Source organism: Cricetulus griseus (assembly GCF_003668045.3).
Source record: "Cricetulus griseus strain 17A/GY chromosome 1 unlocalized genomic scaffold, alternate assembly CriGri-PICRH-1.0 chr1_1, whole genome shotgun sequence".
Classification (NCBI taxonomy): Eukaryota; Metazoa; Chordata; class Mammalia; order Rodentia; family Cricetidae; genus Cricetulus; species Cricetulus griseus.
Window position 1 is genome coordinate 141636643 of NW_023276807.1, and position 21939 is coordinate 141658581.

At 48.5% G+C, this 21939-nt stretch overlaps 1 protein-coding gene across 1 annotated transcript in view; it reads left to right on the plus strand.

Moving 5' to 3' along the window:
* The first annotated feature begins 8376 nt into the window (after positions 1 to 8376).
* The window catches only part of Pdgfra (platelet derived growth factor receptor alpha), a 38483-nt gene continuing 24920 nt past the window's right edge, over positions 8377 to 21939 (plus strand). The window contains 4 exon segments of the mRNA NM_001260516.1: positions 8377 to 8528; positions 15090 to 15150; positions 16442 to 16759; positions 20868 to 21128. Of these exon segments, the coding sequence (NP_001247445.1) occupies positions 15102 to 15150; positions 16442 to 16759; positions 20868 to 21128 (628 nt within the window). The 5' untranslated portion in view covers positions 8377 to 8528; positions 15090 to 15101.

Consider the following 21939-nt stretch of genomic DNA (forward strand, 5'->3'; position numbering starts at 1 on the left):
CCCATTCTCAAGGTGACCTTACAGGCCATGCTTTGCAAAGCTTCAGTCCCATGCATTTTTCTTCCCAGAAAAAAGATCCCAGAAAAGTGTGTCCTTCACATCTAATTGGCTGGAACTCTCTTCAAGACCAAATCTAACTGGAAGAGAGACTGTGAAAGAAAGAAACAAGGCAATACACAAACAGGTGAATCTTCAGGAACTATTACTGAGAAAGAGAAAAGGGAGCATGGCTACTAGAGAAAAATATGCAACCTTTGTCCCTGGAATCAGACATCCTTCTTCTAATCCAGAAGTGAGCCTCGCCTCTCTCTCCAGGGGATGGGTGTGGCAGACAGAAAGCTAGAACACCAGGACAAAGATCTAGTTAAACCCTACTATGGGTCAGTAGGTATTTGAAATCACATGGACATGGATGTCCATTTAAGAGTAGGTGTAAAGGAGACACAATCTCATTTTCCCAGTCATATAATAACTAACACATTCATATTTCATAGAATGTCTGGTCACGGTCACTCACACCTGAGTCTGGCTAGGAGTCTGGCTAGGAAGTGGAGACTCCAGTAACATTCAAATGACCCCCCATGGTCTGTGTCCTGAATATTCAGGAGATAAAGTTTCCTAGTTCTTCCTTTATGTCTTCTTAGAAAAAGAAGGTTTTTTTGGGATTGTCCAAAAATCCTACCCTAGATTTTCTTGTCTTTATTCTTTTTCCTAAGCTTTCATAAATACATCCTGTGAAAAGTGACCTCATCATTTTCCTTCCCAAAGTTGCTCCTGGCTGACCCCTCCCCATCTGAGTAAAAGGAACTAGGTGTGACCTAAGCCTGGTTGCCTCTCCCCTCACAGTTTACAGCCACCCAGTGAAGACTGTTCTTTTGACTTCCCTCTGAGGGTTCTTACTGCCAGGGGCATTTCCTCTTTGCTGCTCTGAGTTAGCCTCCCTGAAACACAGCAGAGGCCAGCATTCTTTTTTGATCTGTCTGTCCATTCATCTATCATCTATCTGTCTGTGTCTGTCTATCATCCACAATCTATCCATCCATCTATCATCTGTCTAACATCCATCCATCCATCCATCCATCCATCTATCCATCCATCCATCGTCTCCTGTAGAACAAGCTGTCCTCATACTTGCTTTGCAGCCAGTGATCTTCCCTAATCTACAGAGTGCTGGATTGTACATGTACACCCCATTGTGATTTCCAGCCACCCCAGGCCTCATCTGCTGAACCCTCTTGAGGTTCCTCTATTTTCAGACTGCTATTCCTTCTAGAGTAGGTTCCTTTCCACAGAGAAGCCTTGTCCCACCATCCACTTGGCCTTCAGCTGCCAAGTGTGGGGTATTCAGCTCCAGCAGGCCTCTACTGTTCCATTTCATCAGCCTTCGGAAGGCAGGGCCGGAACCTTCCTACTTGGCACAGAGCTTGGTAGAACTCCACTGTTAGAGCACATACATTGGAATTTACTTACTTTGGGTGTCCCCCCCCCCCCCGCCCCAGATCCTGTGGGTTGTGCAGTGTTATCCCATTTAATGAGTGAGCAATGACTCAGTTCACTGGTTCTTCACTTCACAGGCTTTGTCTACCCCAAACTCAAACAAATAAACAAACGACAGGGCACCTCACGGGACTCTGCCGAGGACAAGGCAGACCTAAGAGGAGCCAGCCCTCCTCCCAAGCCACAGCTGTGTGCTAGAAAGCTGGACGGCAGAGGCCCCTAATAAAGAGCAGACCTCCCAATCGCCTTCCCTCCCCCACCTCTCATATGGCTTTTCAAATTAAAAGTTAACTGAAAGCCGAAGGCCCGAGGAGAACGAGAGTAGGACCACAGGATCCCTAGAAGGAGGCTGATACCCTGTAGAAGAAGAGGGGATCAGAAGGCCAGATTCCCCGCGCTCCCATCCAGCCATAGCTGTTCAGAGAGCAGAGGGGTGTACGGCCTGCTTCCCGTTTGGGCTGGGCTGCCACAAGACGTGCTCTTGTCCTCGATTAGGGTCAGCACCCGCCGCCGTTGTATTAGGAGCCCTAGAGAGAGGGCCCCGGGCCATGGACCCAGGGAACTGCTTTCTACTGCTCCCAGGAGATTCCAGGAGGCCCTGCACAGTTAGGGCGAGCCAGCCATCGCTGCCGAGGTGGGCGACAAGCCTTGAAGAGTGGGGAACTAGTTACACCAGCCCTTTGTATTCTTCAGAACATTCTTCCTCTTCTTGCAAGAGTGGGCTACCTCTCGGCTGTGGTTGCTCTAGGGTTGGGGTGGAGCCCTGTTCGTCTCCCCGCAGGGACTCCACATCTGGTTACGGCCTCTCCAGCTTGTTCCAGGCTCCCCAGCCCTGGGAGGAACCTCCTCTCGATGCAGCCAGGAGTTAAAGGGACAGTCAAAGGCGTTTTCTTTTGCTACAGACCAAATGCCCCTATATTTTCAAACAACAAACCAGACCCCGCATTCCGTCCTGCCGGTCAACTTGATCTGAAAGAAATTAACACGTTTGTTTAGATGTGAATTTTCACAGGTGACGGCTTTGATGGCTGTAACTGGTCTTCAGCAGAAAGACCCGAATTCTCCAAGAAGATAGTGCTAGTGTGCAAGGCAGGCGAGTAGTGGGGAAGGCCCAAAAGGCACCGCTGCGACTGCGGTGACTAGGGGTGCGGGGCTTGGAGCCCTAGCATTCTGGGTCTGAGATGGAAGGTAGATTTTGTTTCCTGTCAGTGACCATTTTGATGTGGTTGTCAAAAGTTCTCAGGACCCTTTCTTGAAGGTTAAATCATCTATAGTAGTCAGCATCCTTTTACACCCTTGTACCCTATTTCTGGTCGCCCTCAGGCCACGGGGCATAAGGCCAGGGTGAGAGAACTGCCGCCCTTCCCATCCGGTTCCCCTAAGTTCCTGGCCTGGAGCTAGCTACCCTCGCTGCCCCCCCCCGCCCCCGCCCCGGTCTCAACTGCTGGAAAAACCTCACTCTTTAACTTAAGGAAAAAGACCCAGGGAGCTGACAACCACAATCTGAGTGCAAGTTGGGTTTTTGGTACAGTATCCCAAACAGAAAGCCATTTCGTTAGTCACCGAGTGACCTGGTCCCCTCACGACACCAGGAAGGGGAGAGAAGACCTCGGCTAGGCAGTGGCTCTTGCCCTATTCGGCCCCGGGACCACCCAGGACCTGGGGCGTCGAGGGAGCAATCTAGAAGGATTTTAGAACAACTTGGCAAGAGCTGGGCTCGCCCCCTCCCCCTGACACCTTGGGCTGAGTGACGGGCACAGACTGGTCCTCTCCTACAGCTCCAGAGAGTGGAGGGTGGAAAATGCGATTCAAACCCGCCTATGAGCAGTGGGAGGGCGGGGGCAGGACCTGGTTTAAGAAATCAACCGCTGGAGCTCGCAGGCCTCCTGCCCCGAGGTTTCTTCAGACCACTGCGTTTATTTTCCTTTCGCAGGGAAGGCAGATGCTTCTCAGGTCCCCGACTCAGAGAGATCTTCGCCCAACCATTTGCTTGCCTGCGCCACCCCCTACTGGGGCGCTATCCCCTGAGTTGGCTCTCCAGGCCTTTAAACCTTAGGGAATGTCACACATGGAAACCTTTAGCAAATGTTTGTTAATGATCATAACAAAGGCATCATTTAAATTAGGCAGGTAATTACTACCAGAAGAGCAACTGGGTGCTCGATACTCATCCGTTTCTCTGCTTCAAACGCCTGAGGAGTTACTGCCCCAGGATACCCAAGCCGGCCCGCTTTTCGGACTCCTTTAAAACTGTTCTGAAATGAACTGTGAAGTTACCATTTGTGGGCGGAGAACGCAGGGGCCCGGCTTGAGAGAGACCCTAGTGCAAAGGAGGCCCGCCTCTGCAGAATCCTAGCCTCAGTTTCTGCTTTCCTTGGGTACCTGCTAAAAAACCTAGACCTCGACTTGACTTTAACAATAGCTGAAAGCCCCGGGTCTCTTCTCTCTCTCTCTCTCTCTCTCTCTCTCTCTCTCTCTCTCTCTCTCTCTCTCTCTCTCTCTCTCTCTCTCTCTCTCTCTCTCTCTCTCTCTCGTCCTTAGCATCCCGTTCATTATCTACAAACATTACGGTATCCTGCTAGCATTCCGAACAAGGGGCTGTTCATACATTTCGCCTTCAATGATTTCCTGAAGGAACATGTGGAAGTAATAGCGAGCGGGGCAGTCACCCGAGCTGAAGACACACCAGAGGCAGGCCTGCAGAAGGGCGGAGGAGAATTGGGGCTCCCAGCCCAGCCCCAGGCATCCTCTTCCTGATCGCGACACCCCCACAATCCTGTCCCATTTAGGCACAACACTCAGCATTTCGGGGAGACCTTCTTAATGAATCACTGCAGCCCGGTGTCGTCCACTCTCCTGGTGAAGGAGGAGGTTACTAGACGTTTTGTTGTTCCCCTGGCCGCCCTGTCCATTTTTATGTTGATGTGTGAGATGGGGCAGGGGGATTGGGGGAACTAAAGGACTGCTCTCATCTCCCCCACCAAGAGAATTAAAAAATAGAGCGCAATTCGAAGGTCTTCCCTTCCCCCACCCTCTCTGGGAAGTCCCGCTTCACCCAGGTCTGGTTTCTGGAGTGTCAGCGCCCCCTTTCCCTCACCAGCAGTATCGCTGTGTCCAGCTGTCTGGGTAACTGGAGTTCTCGGGTTTGTGGCTTAACCTCCCGAGAAAGCTTTCGTAAGGTATGTTGGATGCTACTCACTCGGATAGGATGGAGTTTAGGAGGGTCAAAATACTTCTGCCCTCAAGATGCAGCGGGCAGTCACGCCTAACCTGAGCTTTCTCCTATGAAGATAGAAGTGAGGACCAGATAACCACGAAGACAAAGGCAGGGCCAGATAAGTGGCTCCCAAGGGGACAAAGGTCGTTCTTACGGAGAACAGTCCGAAGGTACGCTGAGCAACCGTTATTTGCACACCATCTCACACTCCACTCTTTCAAAAACCCATCATCTTCGTATTAGACGCCACCGTTTCCTAATCCCATTAAAGGATTAGCAGCTACACAGCACTTTCCCTTAAGACCCCCAGTTCAAAACCACGCAGCCGCGTTAGCACTTCTCCCCAGGGCCATATTTCTAGCTGGGCCCGGAGTATCTACAGAAGGGAAATGTTTACATTCTAGATTTATATTCGTTTCGGAAACTAGCAAGAATTTTACGTGCATTTTCTGTTCGAGGAGAATACAAAACAATAGCAGCATAGGAAAATATCCCCCCAATTGGGGAAGCCAACTCATTTTGGAAATGAGGGCTGTTTGGATTTTCATGAAACTTCTTTCCCGGCAGAAAGTCAACACCTCCCTCTTCAGCCACCCCCACCCCATCTGGTTTGCTTCTCCCCGCCCCCCAGTTGTTGTTGAAGTCTGGGGGTTGGGACTGGACCCCCTGATTGCATAAGAGCAAGAAGCTCAGGAGAGGTCTGGAGCGGGAGAGATTCAGAGAGCAAGGAGTTGAAGGGAAACTTTTATTTTGAAGAGGCCAAGGGGGGGGGGACTTCATTTCCTGACAGCTATTTACTTTGAGCAAATGATTAGTTTTAGGAGGATGGACTATAACATTGAATCAATTACAAAATGCGGGTTTTGAGCCTATTACTGTTGGAGCTTGAGGGAGAGAAACAAACAGACGAGCTGCAAGAGAGAATTGGAGGATTGGGTCTTACTTTTTACTCCGTGAATAGGATTTACCTTGCGAATTGACATAGAAGGAGAAGGTAAGGGAGAGGAAAAAGTGACTTTTGTTTCTAAAGGAAGCCCCTGATCATATCTTGGGGCTGAAAGAAGCGAAGTAACTTCAAATTTTGGGCAGTGAGGGAAAAAGAAAAAACAAAAACAAAGTTGTGTGTTCAGAAAGTTTTTTTTTTTTGAATAAACTTCTCTGGGATTGGGATACCCATAGAGTTAGTTCAAGGACAAAAAAAAAAAAAAATCCAGACCTATTTTTAAAAGCAATGTTTTCTAACAATCCTATAGCTTCCCAAAGAAATTGTTAGGCTTGCATTTTTGAGGTTTTTCTCCAGGGTGGGGGTGGCATTCATGCATACTGGGACGAACACCAAGTAACATTGGGGGTGGAAGCAGCGGTGTTTGGCCTCTTGGCAGTGGGTCCTGGAAGAGGACAGGTTTTTAATGACTATTTTCATTTGTCGCCCGTGGTTTGGCGGGACTGCGGTGTAGCGGGTGGTGTGGAGCGGAGCTGCGGGGGTGGGGGGCGCTAGGAGAGGTGTGGGAGAGAGGGGCGCCGAGTGGGGCGCGGGAAAGGACTAGGAGAAAGGGAGGTGTGAAGGGCTCGGCTGGAGGAGGACGGACCTCGGATGCCGGCCGGGTACACACGGCGCCAGCATATCCCTCGTAATTACTGGACGGCGGTGCTGCTGGAGAGAGCTGCGGCCAGACTTGTGCGCGGCGGTGGCGGCAGCGGGACCAGCAGAGGGGCTCGCGGGCGAAGGGTGACGGCTCCCAGGGTTCCGGAGGGGTGCTAGAAGCCGCGGGCGGGATCTGCAGTGCGCTGGGATCGAGCGCCTCTCACCCCGGCGACGCTGGCGGCGGCGCGGACGAACGATCTGGAATAATGACAAACACATTTGGCCCCGAGTGAAGAAGTCGTCCTGGCCTCGCATTCCAGCAACTGGGATTTGAGGAATTTCGAACTGCACTCCGAGGGGCCCTCATTGTGCTCTGTAGTCCCCACCCCCACTCTGCTCGCTGGCGTCTTCGGTGGAGTCTTCTCTGCAGGGCCGGGGGGCCTGGCTGTTGCTTAGTCCTGGCCATTGCTTAGTCCTGGCCGCAGGCAGCCTAGAGGGGAGATCTCCGGCTAGCAGCTGATCTTCTTGTGAAGAAGTTAGGGACAACTCTGAAAGGACAGCCGTGGGTGCAGGTAAGCAGCAAGGCGAGAGGCCAACCACCCTTGCCTCCTGCCTACGGGTACCGGGTACCGTAGCCTGGGTGCCTCTCTGCCCTGGGATGATGCTTGCTAGGCACTGGCAGCCTGAGCACAACCTCTCTGGTGTCTCCTGTCCCCTTTCTTTGCTTCCAACACTCACTACCCTGCAAGGTTTAGGAGCGGTCTCCGAGCAGCCCTCCCTCCTTCACCGTTCATCGCGGTGGAAATCATTTCGCACACGTGAGATTAATTTCCCCCCAAACTCTGGCAGTGCCGGGGAAGCGGGCGACATCCACTTGGCTTTGAAACCTCGTCGGTGGGGTCGGCGATTCTTTCTGTTTGGAAAGGGTGTGGGCCAGTCTACAGAGCAAGGCATTATGGCTCGGCCCCAGTCAGCACAGGGCCAAGCCAGAGCTTCGCGGCCAGGTGTGCAGGAGTTGCTAGTGACTTGGCGACCGGTCTTGGCCAGAAAGGAAGTGCTGGCCTGTTGGTCTACTATGGGTCGGTCTTGCCTCAATGTGCAGGACCCAAACGCACTAAGCGCTCCCTGCTAGGACCCCAGGATGTAAGGAAAGTGCCCGGAAGAAGATTGTCACTCCGTTCTCCAAGGTTGTGTGTGGGGAACCTAAGCTGGGGAGAGGGTGTGGGTTGCCCTTATGTCTGGGCTGCCCAGCGTCGGACGGAGCTACCCAGAAAAACCCCAGGCCGGGCGGTGTGGGAAACGGTTTTTTTGGCTTCGTGGCGGAATTGCTCAATGTTTTGGACTTCCTTGCTTCTCCTGGATGGCTTCGGATCAGACTTAGGCAGCTCTTTGGAGCTTGGAGGAGGCCTCTAGTGTAAACCCACACTATGGTCCTCCGCTGCACATCATCAGACAGAACACCCAAAGTTGCAGAAAGAGGCGCGAGGCGACGGCGGCGGCGGCGGGGCGGGGGGAGGGGGCGCTCCTCGGAGTGCGCACTTCTGCTGTCGTACTGGGGGTGGCTTTTACATAACCTCTCTTGTGGTCTGGTTTTCCCGGACCCAGGCTTCCCTTCTCCTCCTCCCCCTCAGCCTCGTCCCTTCCTTACTCCTTTTGATCCGGACTCCTTCGATTCCCCAGTGTGTGTGTGTGTGTGTGTGTGTGTCTGTGCTTCTTCAATTTGTCGCCGTGGTCAGTCCCTGCTTCACAACTCTTGCAAAGTTCCTGATTTTGGATTGTCTCCGTACAGCTGGACTTACTTAGCTCGCCGGAGAAAGGGTACCAAACGTAGCCCAACTCCACCACTAGTTCTAGTCTCTGTTCCCTGCTTTTGCTCTAGTCTGGAGACCCGCAGGGATTAGAATCAGAACTCGGTTTCCCAGTTCTGGGCTCAGGAGCTTCGACTTTTTTCCCCAGGCGCCCGCTAGGGAGAGATGCAGGGGGAGGGGCTTCGGGCTGGGCTTCCAGCTGCAAACGCGTCAGGCGCCGAGGCGGGCGGGATTTCTGCCTCCTGGGGACAGGACCTAGGCTGCGCGCGACCTGGGGACGTGGTGACTAGCTTTCGGCCTGCCGACCTCGAAGGGTGGGACCCCCTCTGGCCTTCAGTGTGCTGCGTTTGGGTTAAAGGTAGCTGACGGGAAAGTGGCAATTCTAGACGAAGGGCTGACAAGCTGGATAGGTGACTCAAAGGTGAGGCTTAGCGACAGTCGGGCCCCGAATGTTGGGTTGATCGCAGGCATCAGCCTTGGGGAGGAGTGGTGGAGGGGCTCTTGTGTGATTGTACTCGGCGTGGAATGAGTGCAGATTCGGGGCAAGCAGCTTTTCCGGACCGCATTCTGATCCCAGCCCTACTGGTGCATGCTTCCCCGCCCTCCTGTAGTTTAATGTCTTTTTCTTTTGTTTTAAACTGAAGCACGAAATACGAGTTGGGATTGTTAGATGGTAGGAGGGGATAAAGGAAAGTCTCGGACTTGGGGAGTTCCCTTCCCGGCCTTCTATTTCAATTCCCTCCCTCCCGGAAGGAAGAGAAGCTAGAGGTAGGAGCGGGGGTGCCCAGGGACAGGGCAACAAAGGGGCAAGGTGGGCACTCAAGACCAAATCCAACAGAAGGCTTGGTCCAGCCTTCAGCGCAGGCGGCTGCGGGCGACGCTGATTCTGGCCTATAGGAGGCGCTGTTGCTCGTCTGTAACCCTAAACCTGGGACTCTTCTCCCTCCTCCCTGCCCAGCGTCCTCCCAGGTCGCAGTTGAAAACAATGCAAACGCTGAGTACAGAGCCTGGGGCGCGGCGGCCTCCTGAGCCCTGAGCTCGGAGGACCAGGGACTTGGGATCCCGGGGCAGATCGCGTCGCCTCGTATCTGGTGGCGATCTTGCGGCGGGGGAGCTCGAGGAAGGCAAAGGGAGCCAGGGTGTTCGGTGTGTGTGTGTGTGTGTGTGTGTGTGTGTGTGTGTGTGTGTGTGTGTGTGTGTGTGTGTGTGTGTGTGTGTGTGTGTGTGTGTGTGTGTGTGTGTGTGTGTGTGTTGTGTGTGTGTGTGTGTGTGTGTGTGGTGTGTGTTCGTGCTCGAGGAAGGCAAAGGGGGCCAGGGTGTTCGGTGTGTGTGTGTGTCGCGATCTGGAGCCTGCCAGCGCGGAACCACCGGGAGAACTAGGCGCGCTGAGCGCTGCGCTGTTGGGGACCAGGATCCTGAGCTGTAGGCGGCGGAGCCAGCGGGTAAGATCAGCAAGGCTGCCGCGCCCTCTAGTGGCTCCCGCAGAGCGACCCTTGTCCCACCAGCCTCGGGCGGTGGGAGCCGCGGTCCCCGGAGCTTTGAGGTGGCAGCCCGGTGCCTCAGAGTTTGGGTTTACCTGGGTCGTTCTTGAGTCTCCCTGAGGGCACTGTGTGGATGCAGAGGCGTTGGGTGGACGAGGGTGGGTTGAGGGTCTGGTTTTATCTGAAAAGTTGGGGCATTACAGTTTAGCAGAAGGTAGGTGGGAGGGGGTGGGGTGAATTTCGGACCCAGTACTATCTTGGACAGTCGCCTGCTTGTGCGTCCAGGCTGGAGCAAGCTTCCCGGCCTGTTGCTGTTTGTTTTTACGACCCTGCGTTACTGAGGACTGGGATTGGTTGTTTCCAACCAGACAAGCTTCAGGGACCCCTCGGGACTGGGTTTGTGAGCAGTGACAATAGGGTACCAGGGAAAGACATCGTGGCTTCTCTTGGCACGGTCCAGGTGGCCTTCATGCCTTGACTGGTGGAAAGGCAAAGAGTGTTGTTTCCTCTAAACCCAGTGGCTAGTTTTGCTAAATCTTTGCGGCCTGGCCAGCAGCGCAGTCTTCCTGTCTCCACGGCGCGGTTGCCTCTTCGTCCCTCTCTGGGCAATGGTGATAATAATGCTGATGGTGATGCTGGCGATTATGTTTGTACCTCACCGAATTCTCCTGGGGTCCCCAACCAAATTTAGGCAATTTAGACGGTACTTTTGTTATTTCTGCCTCCACTCCTCAGAGTTTAACTGCAAGTCATCATGAAATCTAAAAGTGCAACCTAAGAGGTTGTAAAAGTTGGGACATTTTAAGTCCGAATTGGTTTCAATGGCGTCTGCAGTTCAGTGAACGTCAGGATGCTGGTTCTTAAATCAACACTGCCATCTGCTGTCCATTCTGGAGAACTGCATATACCTCTGAACGGGTTTGGCAAACTCCAAATTGGCAGTAGGGAAGTTGTTGTTTTTTTTCCCCCTTCACTTTAAAATTTTTACATTTTATTTTTCGGTGTTTGGGCGTTTTTCCTGTATGTATGTATATGAACCATGTGCTTGGTGCTTTTTGAGATCAGAAGAGAGTGTCAGGTGTCAGGTTCCTGGATGTGAGCTGCCACATGAGTGCTGGGAATTGAACCCAGAACACTAATCATTTTTTCAGCCCCCCTCCTTGATAAGCACGAAGATGATTTTGCTAATTTTTCTTTCCTATGACTCTGCAATGATTACTGGACGAACTGATTTTATTTTTCAGACATTTGTATAGTTTCCAACTTAATTTGTGTGTGTGTGGGGGGGGGGTTGGATCTGGAGATAAAATTCATCCCCTTCAAATGCTAGATGAGCACTGTAGCACTGTAGTACTGTTGGACACCAAGCCCTAATTTTTAATCTGTTTTGTTTTGTTTTGGTTTGGTTTGGTTTTGGTTTTTCGAGACAGGGTTTTTCTGGGTAGCTTTGGAGCCTATCTTGGCACTTGCTCTGGAGACCAGGCTGGCCTCGAACTCACAGAGATCCGCCTGCCTGCCTCTGTCTGCTGAGTTCTGGGATTAAAGGTGTGCACTACCACTGCCTGGCTAATCATTTAATCTTTTATACTTACATAATGAACGGTGTTTATAGAGCAGACCTGTAAGGGAGGTAGCAGGGTTTTTATTTTCTCTAAACCTAATATGTGGACTTGGTGACTTCAAGTCAATGACCTGTTGTTCTGTTCATTTAGTGATGGTCTGAAGGAAGTGTTTCTTTATTCTCTCATAGTTACATATCTAGTACATGGAGACCAGAAAGACATATAGACTCAGGCTATCCCTTAAAATGCTTGTGTGTAAAATTGTCCCAACCCCTGTCTCTTATTGGAATATCCAAGAATGGGCTCTGGCAGATCAAAAACATTCTAGGCCCTGGAAGGGTGCAGGTCCTGAGAATATGCTTTGGGCTGTTGTAGACCCATACTTAAGCTGCCTGAGCTCAAGTGATGAGACTGAATAAAGACATTGAGGAAAAACAAAACAAGAAGATGTGTTATTTTCATAGCTAGAATTAACTTAGGAAAGCTGGAAGGAAGTCTGAATCCTGAAGGTCTTCGATGGCTTTGGGGCTGAGTGTCAGTCTCCAGTGGTCTTTAATTGGGACAGGGCATGGCGGATTTCAGTGTCCAGTGGTTGTGCAGTGGAATCCAACCATGTACCCTTGGTGTCAGGGAAGTTGGCTCCAGCCTCTTCTGGAAGAGATGCTTTTGAATCGCTTGCATCCTGTTTGCTTTCCAAGTTACCCTGTGGTCTCTGGTCACCTTCAGTAGTTTTCACTTTTGTTTGCAGTAGGATGAGTGCGATGGTACTGGCCTGCAGCAGGAGGGTCTTGAGTTCAATGTCAACAGGATGTATATGAAAGAACTAGAAAGGGAGAGAGGGAAAAAGGGTTGGCCAGAGAGTGGCTGCTTCTGTATTTTAGGATTGTATGCATTAGTTAATGTTACAGAATTGTCACAGTGATACCAGCTAGAGGTTCACATCTGCTTCCCCACTGGGCAGAAGACACAGTTGTGGGGCCTCCAGTAAGGAGGAGCCAAAGGGCATGACTGGCACCATCTAACAGCATCTTAGGAGTCTGCAGAAAGAGAGTCAAAGTGAGCATCCATGCACTTTAAATGAAGCTATGTACCTTGGTCCTTTCAGGACACAGGGAGGCAAACAGGCAAGCCAGTGATGGATGGTTTCCACCTAGAGATAAGACTGAAGTTCAGATGGAGTGTCAGGGTTGTGATCAGAAGCTGGTCTGATACGATGTGCATAGTGTCTTCTGAGAAGGAATGAGAATAACAGGATGGAGAAGAACCTGGCCCCTGCCGGAGATCTCACAATGCAATCTCATGTTCTGCTTGTTTCTCCAACTGATATACTTTTGAGCTGTGAATATGGAGGCTGGAGACTGAAGTCCAACATGTAATGACATGGGAGAAAGAAACATATCTATCTATTTATTTATTTATTTATTTATTTATGATAAAATCTTTTATAGTCCAGGCTAGCCTTGAACTCTGGATCCTCATTCTCTATATCACTATGCCTGACCAATAAGTGATTTAATTTAAAAATACATTTATGTATTTATTATTTGTGTGTGCCACAGCACATGTGGAGGTCAGAGGACAATTTATGGAGGTTTACTCTCCCTCTCCCCCCTCTCTCTTCCTCCCTCCCCCTCCCTCCCTCCCTCCCTCCCTGTCTCTGTCTCTGTCTCTGTCTCTGTCTCTCTCTCTCCACCATTTGGGTCTTGTCTAACTCAGATCATCAGACTTGAGAGCAAGTGTCTTCACGAACTGGACCATCTATCTCATCTGTTCATATATATGTTAATCTGCTTTAATTCCAGTACTCAGGAGGCAGAGGCAGATGGATCTCTGAGTTCAAAGCCAGCCTGGTCAACAGGGTTTCAGTAAAGCCAGAGCTACACAGAGAAACCCTGTTTCAAAAACAAGACAACAACAAAACAAAACCCAAACCTCCACCCCAAAATATGCTGTTCTTCCCTCAAATGTGTTGATTCCCCACTGAACTGACTACTGTGCTATAAGCCTCAGATTTTGTAACACAGTTACTTATGTCTGTATGTCTGACCTGTGGATGTTCCAGGCTGGGAGCAATGAAGGAGTAGCACTTGCAGGGTAAGAGAGGGCCAATGAAACCAAGACTCCCTGAGATCTTCAGTGGGCAGCAAGCATGGGGAGTCTCTTTCTCCCTCATTGGTCTGTTTCTCACTGTCATGCTACAATTATCCATGGCTAGATTGTCTGGGTTGCAGAAGAGTAACGGCATGCAACTTCATAAATGCTCGAGGCTTTCCCAGCCAGGGAACGGCTGTTATCAGAGACGGAAGTTTGAAATCTTCAGCAAACACATGTGGATGCTCACTATTCCACCATTATCACTCTCTCAGAGGCCCTGTTTTCATTGCCCACTTTGTATGCCAGTAAATCACAACCCTGGCAGCAAGCTCACCGTATCTGGACACACAGGAGGAAATCTGCTGGAGCCTGGCTGGGGCAGAACATTCTCAGATCTTGCTCCGTTGGTGCACTGAGTTCTCTTGAGCTTAGCATGGCTGGAAAGATCCATGGCTGGTGAGCCTCGCTGGAGAGCTACAGGATGTGAATGTGATAAAACCCCCAGCCGTCAAGCTGGCGCTGGGAGTTGCTTTGAAGCTGGCCAAGTGGATTATCGGTGGGAGGTTGATATTTGTGTGTACAAACACACGGGGCCCTCACTGCTAATTGTGGTAAATCAGGCAACCAGCCTGGCTCTGGGGCTCCCTGTGGCTGTTGCCACAGCAGTTTGGAAACCCTACATCCTCCAGCACCTGCCAAGATCCTGAGAGGCCATTAGGCCAGACAGCATCTTTCAAAGTGCATTTGGTCCACAACCCTGCAATTAGGTTTTCTAATTGTGGCTTGCAGAGAAAGAGAAGGGTCAGGGGCAGATTGTATTTGGAAAGAGTGGGCACCAAAAGGCTGACCTCTCCCAGATCCCTGGGAATTGTTGGTCTGCTAGTCTACCAAAGTTGGTGAGCTCCAGATTCAGCCAGAGATCTTGCTTCAAAAAAACAGTGTAGCACGATCAAGGAAGATATCTGATGTCAGCTTCTGGCTTCCACAGGCACCTGTACACACAGGTACATGCATGAACATGTATGTACACATATGTGCACAAATTCACTTACTCCTGGATCTGCCCCTGGGTGTGTTTTTGGATCAATTGCTAAATTTTGTGCCTCAAAGCAAGAAACTGTGAGAGGACAGATGGGGGTCCCTTGCTCTGTCCATGGCCCTGTGTAGAGATTTCTAGGAAGGAGTGTTTCTCTTCCCTGGAACTTGGTCTGCACAGAATCTACGTTCTTACCTTGACACTCACATCTCCCCAGGGATGGAATTAAAGGTGTATGTACCCCAACCATGCTGGGCCTCTCTCCCTTTCTCTGTAGTGGCCCTCATGCATGTGCCTGTCCTGGGCTTCCTGAGCTTTTGTAGCCTGACTGTCTGTCCAGGTTCCACAAGAACAGACTGTAGAGCCTCCATGTCATAGAGGCCACCTCTAAGCTATGTTGGTTAGTCTCCATTGAAATCACATTTTATTGTCCAATTATTTGATCCAGACCAAGGAACATTTTTGAATGTTGGAAGAGTCAGACTACTGATGACCGTGACATGAAGCAAGTGACAGCCAGTGTGAAGCAGAGACTTCCCTGCTTAGATGCTGAGAAAGCCCACATCATTTATTTATTCTTTCTCTCTCTTTTTTGGGGACACAGTCTACAGACCCTGGCATGACTTTGCGGCTCTGCCGGGCTCTTTGATACTTTCTTCTTAGTTGTCTCACTGTATTAACTGTTATCCTGAAGCTGGGGCATGCTTCCACTGAAATGGTACCATTAAGGCTCCCATTGCAGAGAACCTGGCTTTACGGTGGTTTTCCATTTGGCTAATGGCGTTTATGTTGGCTTTTGTCTTTTGCAGTTCTCAGGGGCTATGGGGACCTCCCACCAGGCCTTCCTGGTCCTCAGCTGTCTCCTCACGGGTACGTATATGCATCTCTGCCCTCTCAACTCACAGTCCCAGGGAACTTAATGTTTATTCTCTGTGATCCGGGGGCCTCTTCACCTGCACAGAGGCCGAATGGGGGTGAGAAGAAACCCACAGTTCTGTAGGGTGACCGGCAACTTCTGGTGCCCTTCGCTGAATGGCACTAACTCCATTTCAAAACAAGTGCTTCCCGTCAGGACTCTGAGGTTTAGGAATAATTTTGGCAATGAAATGCTTTCTATATTTGCCTACTACTACTCTTGCTCTCCCTGGGATGGGTTTGCATCAAAGAAACAATGGGATCAATTAGAGCATATTTGATAGAATAAAGACTCAGGCAATCGTTCACCAGGCTTGGTGGCTCAGGCCTGTAATCCCAGCTACTTGGGAAGCTGTAGCAGGAAGATCACAAATTCAAGGCCAGCTAGGACTACATAATGAGACCCCCTTTAAAAAAAAGAAAAGTGAAGAGAGCTAGGGAGATAATACGCAGTGGTGGAGAGCTTGCCTGACACCCGTTAGATTTCATCCACAGGTCTGTGTGTTGCAATATGACTCTAAAGTTAGGCACCAAGGGAAACTAGAGACCATTATTTAACAATTAAGTCATAATGTGTCTCCTTTCATGCTACAGACAAGGGAAGCTAGGCTGAAACTTGAAGCTTGGAGATGAATTTCAATTCCCCCTCCCCTAGTTTTATTTCTTATTTGTGAATTTAAACCCATGCCTTCCTGCTTTGGCTTTGGAAATCATCAAGGAGAGATGGCGTGCCAGAGGGCCTCAGTGAGGAAAGACGAGTGATTCTTGAGTGAGCCCAGATCTGCTCACTCTGTGCTTTGTTCGCTCTATCTCCCTGTTCCTCTTCTCACATCTCATGCCCACTTTTTTTTTTTTTTTTTCTTTTTTAACCAAGGAAAACTTCTGCAGGGCATATGCACGATAAAGAACCCATATGTGCTTGAGCCCCGACCGCACTGGGATATTTTATGGTCACACATAAAAGTGTGAAATATGGAATTGGAATCAGACATCCTTTATCCATTTGAGTGTTTGGAGGGGTGAATCTGGGGGGCTTGGTGGGTCTGTTGAGGCCGTTGGAACACTTGCTACTCTCAGCAGATGCAGCGGCTGTCATAATGGGGGGCTTTTCATGGGCCTCCAGAGGGATGGAGCTTCACGTAGAAACGGTCGTTGTTCATGTGAGCTGCTACTGTGGCCGCTCTCAGTGTTCTGGAGAAACCCTCCTTTCTGGCTCACCCCATTCAATGCCTGCGTCTTTGTACAGGGCTGAGCCTCGTCTCCTGCCAGCTCTTATTACCCTCCATCCTTCCGAACGAGAATGAGAAGGTTGTGCAGCTGAATTCGTCCTTTTCTCTGAGCTGCTTTGGGGAGAGTGAAGTGAGCTGGCAGCACCCCATGTCTGAAGAAGACGACCCCAATGTGGAAATCAGAAATGAGGAGAACAACAGTGGCCTCTTTGTGACAGTGCTGGAAGTCGTCAACGCCTCAGCGGCCCACACCGGATGGTACACTTGCTATTACAACCACACTCAGACGGAAGAGAGTGAGATTGAAGGCAGGCACATTTACATCTATGTGCCAGGTGAGGTGCAGAGCTATCCTAGACAAAGCTACTTCCTGTCCTGTCTCTGATTCACTGTGTTAAGGTCCACAGAACACGTAAAATTCATACATGTTTATTGCAGAGAAATTGAAACATAGAAAACAATTTTTCCTTCCTTCATCCCTCCCTTCTTCTCTCTGTTCTTGCCTTCCTCCTCCTCTCCCCACCTTTTGCTCATAACCCAGAGGTGGACACTAATGTCTTGATCTCTCATTTTATCTTATTCACTCTCTCACTGAGGTCGGAGCTAGGTTGGCAGCCAGCAAACCCAAGTTATCCTCCTGTCTCCACCTTCCACATTGCTGAAGGTATAGATTTTCACATGCGTGTTTGGGATTTGAACTCAGGTCCTTATACTGATACAGCAAATGCTCTTACTGAGTCATCTCCTTAGCTCTGTTTGTCTGTCTGATTTTGGTTTTTGTGACTTTTGCTTTGTAGTTTTGGCTGTCTTAGAACTTGCTATGTAGTCCAGTCTGGCCGCCAACTCACAACTCTTTGGCTTCGGCCTCCTGAGTGCTAGAATTAAAGGCATGTGCTACCATGCTTAGCTTGCTTTTTTCTTTCTTTCTTTCTTTCTTTCTTTCTTTCTTTCTTTCTTTCTTTCTTTCTTTCTTTCTTTCTTTTTTCAAAGATAGGATCGTCTTTGTAGCCCAAACTGGCCCTGATTCATCATTCTCACCTCCTCACCTCACTTCCTGAGTCTCAAGAGTTATAAGCATGCGTTACCATACTCGGTTTTTTTGTTGTTGCTTTTGAGACAAGTTCTTGCTATGTTGCCCCGGACATACACAAACTGCCTCAATCATTCCTCCTTAATCTTTTAAGTATCTGAGTCTACCCACTTTATGATCAACAAAATATACAAGATTAAGTAAAGATCTTTTGCACTTTCAAATTAAGAAAAACTCATGGGAGGCTCGGGGAGATAGTGCAGGTGTAGGGAGCATTCCCTAGTCTTTCGGGGGACCCAGGTTTGGCACCTAGTGCTCACATGGATGCATCAATCTGTTACTCCCACTCCAGATTAGCGCCCTCTCCTGGCCTCTGCCAGCACTGCACATGTGTTACACCTGTATACGTCTAGCCCAAACACTCATATGCACAAATGAATGTTATTTTAAAAAAAGAAAGATTTGTGGCTGGGGATATAACTCAGTGGCAGAACACTTCCTTATCATGTGGGAGGTGGTAGATCCCACCCAGAGAGAAGTATTTACTGACAACATGTCAGAGCTTTATTAGTTTTGAAGATAGCTTTTACCAAGGCATGTCTTTTATTGGTATGGTGCCAAAACCAAAAATCAAATGTAGTCATTCTATTTTATTCAGTCAAGTGAAAAAGCACTTACATGCCTGTTGTAGGAGACAGAATCAACAAGCAAACCTTGCCTTGGGTATTTACAGTTCAGTAGTGTAGTTTCCAAATAGCCACCCAGTTTCACATCTAATACAAATGTATATTTACTTTAGATGAATTGGAAGGAATTCTTTTTGTCTTTGTCATTAACATTTAGGGGAATTTCCATGTTAATGATATAATCTTGTGTCTGCTGAGGAACAGATGCCAAGATGAAAGTTACGCAAGGGTTTTTACAAGGGGCAAGGCCTAGGAAAAGAGTGGGAGAGTCCTGCATGGTCCTGCTTGACTCTAACTAGGTACTATAGTGCTGGGAGGGTGGGTGTCCTTGCCCATGGACCTATGTTCCCCTCCATCAGTGGTAGGGAGCATGGCCAGGGAGTATGACCTTAGGTTATGGGGCCACCGGGCTAGGGCTTTAGACAGTTAAGCCTCTGTGGTTGGAGGGATGTGCTTTCTCCAGAACCCAGGCTTAGCTGACAGCCTGAGATGTATTTGATCTACCATCCACTTTGCCTTTGCTATGAGCCTTTGCCAACCTGTAACTGTCAGTACGTGTATGTGATGTTGTCTCCATGGAAACTGCATAAAGAAGGACCCTGGTTTACCTTTACGTCATATGCGTAGTACTTACTGATAGGGAAGGTTAGTATTGGGAACGAAAACCCAGCTGAAGCATTAGGGACATTAGTTGATCTATCCGAACTTGAAATTAAGGCATAGCTTTTGTTTGAACTCTTTGTTGACAGGGTTCAAGAGTTTGGAACTCTGAACACAAATTGCAATGATGGGAATTTCAGTGCATTGCTGAAGAGTGTAAAGAGCTTTGGCATTGTAGCCAGGCTGCTTTTACTGCATGTCCATGGGTGCTGGGGATCTGAACTCTGTTCCTCATGTTTTCATGGCAAGCATTGTACCTGCTAAGTCATCTCTCCAGCCCTGAAATGTGAAATTGTCTCTTCTTCTTCTTCTTCTTCTTCTTCTTCTTCTTCTTCTTCTTCTTCTTCTTCTTCTTCTTCTTCTTCTTCTTCTTCTTCTTCTTCTTCTTCTTCTTCTTCTTCTTCTTCTTCTTCTTCTTCTTCTTCTTCTTCTTCTTCTTCTTTTCCTCCTTTTCCTCCTCCTCCTCCTCCTTCCTCCTCCTTCCTCTTCTTCTTTGTTCTGGAACTATGTCTTGTAGACCAGGCTGGTCTCGAACTCACAGAGGTCCACCTTCCTCTGCCTCCCTCTGCTGGGATTAAAGGCCTGTGCCACCACTGCCCGGCCTGAAATGTCTTTTCTAACAATGGAAAACTTTGTTGTGAAAAGAGCAGCTATATATTTGTAATGTCACATATTTATGATGATGATGAAACTAGTAGTGTTAATAATGATAATAAGAACACATAGGTCCCTTCAGTGTCTTTTTTTTCTTTTTAAATCCTGGAGGGCTTTCTGCATGCTATAAACATAATGGACTGTGGGCTTGTTAAAAGTGGCCCCTGAGGTTTCAGTCTGCTTAAACTAGTCCGAATTGTTTTTTTTTTTTTTTTTTTTTTTTTTTTTTTTTTTTTTTTTTCTTTCTTCAGTTCCCACCTCCAGTACAAACACCACCCAAGTGGCTCCTGCGTTGTTCTCCTATGGGACCTTCTCCTGGGCAGTTATAAAGCTGGGCCATTTCTGCAGCTGGTGCTTGACACTTAGTACTTCTCACCAGCAGTTTAACTAGAGACTTTGCAAAGAAGGGTTCGGGCTGTAGGATTACCCGTGCTGGGGATGAAGCCCATGGTCTTCGGATAGCTAAGTGCATACTCTGCCTGCCCCTACATCACAGCCTGGGCCTTTTTTTTTTTTTTTTCTTCTTGAGAGATTATTTTTGACAGATATCTGTGCTACTTGTCAATGATACCAGCTATAGGCAGTAGGGGTTTCTTTTCTTTTCTTTCTTTCTCTTTCTTTTCTTTCTTTCTTTCTTTTTTTTTTTTTGGTTTTTCGAGATAGGGTTTCTCTGTGTAGCCTTGGAGCCTATCCTGGCACTGGCTCTGGAGACCAGGCTGGCCTCGAACTCACAGAGATCCATCTGCCTCTGCCTCTGGAGTGTTGAGATTAAAGGCGTGTGCCACCAACGCCCGGCCGGCAGTAGGGGTTTCTAAGAGCAGCTCATTAGATAAGAATTACAGCTGGACAAGGTAGTAGACACTTATAATCTAACACCAGAAAAGTTGAGCCGGGAGGACTGATTGTGAGTGCAAGGTCAGTAAGGTCACCCTGGGTCATTTAACAGATTCCAGTCCAGACTGGGAAGCCTGACCTATCTCAAACAAAAGGAAACACAACAAGAATGCAACATATAAATATATAAAATTTTCAAATTTTTAATTTGTCTTCCTAGATGGTATTTCTAATGATTATTGTTCTTTAGCTGTTATCATTTGATTTTAAAGCTACTTTCTGCTTGTCAAAGTAACTAATGGAGGTGGTGTGACTCTCGAATATATGTGCAGAGGTAGCATTCATACCTAGCAAGAATAATGCCAGGCTGGGGTTGTGATTCAGTGGCAGAGAACTTGTCTAGCATGTGTGAGCCTCTGAGTTGTATCCTTAGCACCACCAACACAAATAATAATAATAATAATAATAATAATAATAATAATAATAATACAATAACAATGATGATAATGCCAATGGGATACCTTTTCTGTATGCGTGTCAAAAAATGATAGATTCTTCTTTCTCTCCTTAATATCACAGACCCAGACATGGCCTTTGTGCCATTAGGGATGACGGATTCTTTAGTCATCGTGGAAGAGGATGATTCTGCCATCATACCTTGTCGCACCACAGATCCAGAAACTCAAGTAACCTTGCACAATAATGGTAGGCTGGTGCTGGCCTCTTACGACAGCAGGCAGGGTTTCAACGGGACCTTCAGTGTGGGGCCATATATCTGTGAGGCCACCGTCAGAGGGAGGACATTCAAGACCGGCGAATTTAACGTTTATGCTTTGAAAGGTACTTCCACCTCTTTGAATGAGAGCAACAGGCTAGAGGCTTTTTAAATTGATTGTAGTCACTGGCAGAGGAGATCTGGCTCTGGTTTAGGAATTTAAAATTCTTCTTTCACTATACAATGTGGCTGACCTCTGTAGCTGTAATAATACTGGCTTAGAAACCACCACAGGCTGAACTTGCTTATACGTGTAAGATTGCAGGCTCCATGGAAAATACCGCAAGGAATTCTTTCTTGCATAAGCCTCTTACTATCTGGTTCACATTCTTGACTACACAGCCCTAAGAAACAAACATACACCCCAGGGGGTTGGAGGCCTAGATTAATTTCAGTAACTTAAGAATTAAGTGATTTCAGTTTTGAAGGAAGACTATAGTTAAAGAGGCTAACCTTCTTCCCTTTGAATCGAGGGGTTAGTCAGATTGGTGAAGTCTATCACACATTGGGGCTTGGAGTGGAAGATTTTAGGGAGGACTTTCCATAGACATGGGTCAGAAGCAAGAAAATGTCACTTGCTTCTTGTCACAATTTTATTTTGTTCTGGGCTTTGGGGAGGCACTAAGAATAACGGAGGGGCAGAGCGGAGAAGTGGCAGTCCAGGAGCTCAGAGCCTTAAAGTGACTGGAAAGAGCGCAAACCATAGTTAACCCAAATGCCCAGGCACATGGTGTTCTGCTTAAAGGAGATTAATTTTTACTACTGCTATTATTCTCTATTATAACTACACCCCAAGGATTCAACTAAAAGGCAAGGCTTCCTAGATTTTCCAGCTTTTGTCTTGATCATACTAGTTTGCACATGATTTTTTTTTTA